At 57.5% G+C, this 3,617-nt stretch overlaps 1 protein-coding gene across 1 annotated transcript in view; it reads left to right on the top strand.

Annotated features, from left to right (window-relative positions):
* Positions 1 to 3,378, top strand: part of AMDHD2 (amidohydrolase domain containing 2) — a gene marked incomplete at its 5' end in the record, with an annotated part of 12,665 nt that extends 9,287 nt beyond the window's left edge. The window contains 8 exons of the mRNA XM_012805692.2: positions 1,101 to 1,155; positions 1,316 to 1,528; positions 1,611 to 1,699; positions 1,781 to 1,925; positions 1,995 to 2,102; positions 2,259 to 2,327; positions 2,682 to 2,783; positions 3,125 to 3,378. Coding sequence (XP_012661146.1) covers positions 1,101 to 1,155; positions 1,316 to 1,528; positions 1,611 to 1,699; positions 1,781 to 1,925; positions 1,995 to 2,102; positions 2,259 to 2,327; positions 2,682 to 2,783; positions 3,125 to 3,213 — 870 coding nt within the window. The remainder of the gene's footprint in view (positions 1 to 1,100; positions 1,156 to 1,315; positions 1,529 to 1,610; positions 1,700 to 1,780; positions 1,926 to 1,994; positions 2,103 to 2,258; positions 2,328 to 2,681; positions 2,784 to 3,124) is intronic.
* Between the last annotated feature and the right edge of the window lie 239 nt (positions 3,379 to 3,617).

Genomic DNA, 3,617 nt, shown 5'->3' on the forward strand with positions numbered 1-3,617 from the left:
GCCTCCCACGTAGCTGGGACTACAGGCACCCGCCACAACACCTGGGTAATTTTTGGTTGCAGTTTGGCTGGGGCTGGGTTTGAACCTGCCACCCTCTATATATTGGGCCAGTGCCCTACCCACTGAGCCACAGGCTCTGCCTTCCAGTGTTCTTTTTCTAACATCTTGTTCTTGTTTTATGGAGTCAAACCTCTTATTGCCCTGAGGGTATTAATGATGGCTGTTTTCTCTGTCTTTGTCTCCTCCCAATTTTGGCTTCCCCCTATTGCTGTCCTCTTTGTTGTGCTCTGTCTCCTTTTCCAGGCTTTCTCAAGCTGCCTGGCAAACTGCTAAGTTTGTTGCTTTCTGAGAACAGACTGGGAGCACTTAGCCTGGAGGTGGTGTTTCCTGGGGATACCCAGAGGTCAGTCTCTGGGTCCTTTCCCTTGACCTGATCAGGTCCCTGTTAAAGAGGGAACCACCTGTCTGGCTCATGCTGAGGGCTTTATGAACACAGACTTTGCTTAATTACCTGCTCCCTGCTGGGCTTTGAGCTTTCCCCTGGCACAGAGGGTTTACTTCCCTGCATGCTCCCTAGGCACACTTGACCTGAGGGAGGAGGGGAAGCCAGCTTCTCCTTAACCAGTAGTCTCCTTTGTTGGTCCCCGGCATACCACTTCTCAAGGTACCAGGTGCTGACAAAGCCTGAGCCCACAGGGGTCCCTTTCTCCACTGTGTGCACCTGTGTAGATCTGCCCAGTGTTGCCGAGCTGACTGCCGGTCCCTCCCCCATTTGCTTTATTCCCCTGAGTTTAAGCCTCTTAAAAATCCCCTTAGTTTTGTTGGGGTTGGGGAGTTCTAGTGGAGGATAGAATCTGGCCACCCTCCTTGAACCCTACTTTTTGGGCCATGTATCCCATAATGTGACACCTGAGATTTTCCTGACTGACTACTGTTAGGGGCCTTTGGTTACTATCTAATACCTGAGGGATTGGCCAGTGTGGGCTGGAATGGGGGCTGGGCTCTAAACTCTGACCCACTGTGATCTCTGACCTTTGCTGGGCTGTGACCTCTGGACACTGGGCTGTGGGGCCAGGGCTTTAACAGCTGGTTCCCCCCAGGTCCTTCCTCAGATCCCTGTGACGCGTGGTGGTCCCCATGGGGCAGGGGTCCTCGGTGAGTGGCTGACCCCCTCCCCACTCCACTCTGGAAGGCTCCTGGGATACCTGTTGCAAGCCCCATCCCCCTAGATGCCCAATTGGGGAGGGAGGATGGGCAGGTGAGGGGCCAGGATGGGTCAGGGGCCTGCTGGAGCTGCTCTCTTCCCCTCCTCCAGGGCTGCACCTGGAGGGTCCATTCATCAGTTGGGAGAAGCGGGGTGCACACCCTGAGGCCCACCTCCGCTCCTTTGAGGCTAACGCCTTCCGTGATATGCTGGCCATCTATGGGTCCCTGGACAATGTCCGAATTGTGACACTAGCCCCTGAGCTGGGCCGCAGCCTCGAGGTGATCCAGGAGCTGACATCCCGTGGCATCTGTGTATCCCTAGGTAAGGGGGGACCATTGCCATGGGTGGACCAGTCAGGGTTCCTCGGCCAGGTGCCGAGTCTGAGTCCAGGTTGCTTGCCCAGGGCACTCAGTGGCTGACCTGCGGGCGGCAGAGGCAGCGGTACAGAGTGGAGCCACCTTCATCACTCACCTCTTCAATGCCATGCTGCCTGTGAGTGCTGCCCCAGCTCCCGGGGGCATAGGGCTTGGCAGCCCTGCTGTCACTTAGCTATCTCCTCTGGACCCTCTATAGTTCCACCACCGTGACCCAGGCATTGTGGGGCTCTTGACCAGTGATCGGCTGCCCCCAGGCCGCAGTATCTTCTACGGGATGATAGCTGATGGCATGCATACCAACCCTGCTGCCCTGCGCATTGCCCACCGGGCCCATCCCAAGGGTGAGCTGCAGGGCAGGGTGGGACGAGTAAGGCAATGGGGAGGCAGGTTGTGAGTCCCTTCTCCCCCAGGACTGGTGCTGGTCACCGATGCCATCCCTGCCCTGGGCCTGGGCAATGGCCGACACACACTAGGGCAGCAGGAGGTGGAGGTGGATGGGCTGACAGCCTATGTGGCAGGTGAGTAGCCCCCTACCCACTGACTGTCCACATGAGAACAGCCCCTTGGGTCCCCTCTAGAGGGAGGTGAGAACCCAAGTGTGCCCTACTTGCCTCTGGGCCCTGGCCATGACTTGGTGGCCCACAGCCCCCCAGAGCCTGGCCTCTGTTCTCAAGGCACCAAGACGCTGAGTGGCAGCATAGCCCCAATGGATGTCTGTGTCCGGCACTTCCTACAGGCCACAGGTCAGTGAGTTGGTGCTGAGCTGGTCCGTGTGTGCATTGGGGGCCAAGCCTGCATCTGGGAGAAGCTGGGGGGAGGAGTGGGGCTGTCTGGTCCTGCCCTGCATCCTTTGTCTATGGCAGTGGGTTCCCAGGGCATGGACTGGACCCTGGGATATTGCCAAAGCCCTGCCCACAAGTTCACAGGCACCAGGCACTCAGTGACTCCTATTCAGGGTGACTGTCACCCTGAAGACTCAGAGCTGGGGTCCTTGTTAACCTGCCACAAAGTTCTTGAGATGGGAGTTCTGGAGCTATTGGGTGCTGCTGGCACAGCCATGGGTTGGGGATTGTCACCAAACTGTATTCTCTGAGCAGGCTGCAGTGTGGAGTCAGCCCTGGAGGCTGCATCCCTGCACCCTGCCCAGCTGCTGGGGCTGGAGAAATATAAAGGAACCCTGGACTTTGGAGCTGATGCAGGTCAGGATTGAGAAGGGTGGGTTTTTCTCAGTGCCCACTCTCAAGCAGCCCTGCCCTGCCAGCTTCAGTTTGGGCCGGGTGCCTGTTAGGCCAGGCTTTCTGGCATCCAGGACAAGGCCTGGTAAGGGCTTGCAGAGATTGTTCCTTGTCCTCACTGCTGGGAGTTGGAGATTTTTGTTCCAACAGTGCTGTCAGTCTGTGATGGGTCAGAGAGTCTTGTACAAGTTGTGGCCCTGGGCCTCAGTTTACCCACCAGCCTTGGGTTGTGGGGAAGGACTCCAGTTGGGGCTAGGGTGGTATCCCAGCCTCAGCCCCCTTTTTACTATTGCGCTCTGACCCAGACTTCGTGGTGCTCGATGATTCCCTCCATGTCTGGGCCACCTACATCTCGGGTGAGCTGGTGTGGCAGGCGGAGGAGGCCAGGCAATGATGAAAACTTCAGCTGGAGAGAACATCTGGCCTCTGCTGTACACTGTTGAGTCAGGCAGTCGGGACGCTGGCCTCTGGAGAGCGAGTATGGTCTTGTCCCAGGCTGACACCCATGGCCCATGTGGCCAGCTTGGAGGGGACTGGATAAACTCATGCTCAGCAGGAACTCACCCGTCTCTGGGTTTTGCTTGCATTCACAACACGGCTCCTTGCTGTTTACTCTTGCCCTGACACCCTCCTGGGTTTGTGGCTTGGGGGTGGGGATGGCTGGATTTCAGCTCAGCCCAGGCTTTGTGGTACAGTGGAGGAAACAGGACTCCTCTGGGAGGTGGCCCTGTCTGAGGCCTGCAGGCACAGAGGAAGACTTTAAGGTGAGAAATGAGTAAGACAGGAGGGAAAGCTGAT

This window comes from Otolemur garnettii, unplaced genomic scaffold (genome assembly GCF_000181295.1).
Source record: "Otolemur garnettii isolate 467f Iridium unplaced genomic scaffold, OtoGar3 scaffold00044, whole genome shotgun sequence".
Lineage (NCBI taxonomy): Eukaryota > Metazoa > Chordata > Mammalia > Primates > Galagidae > Otolemur > Otolemur garnettii.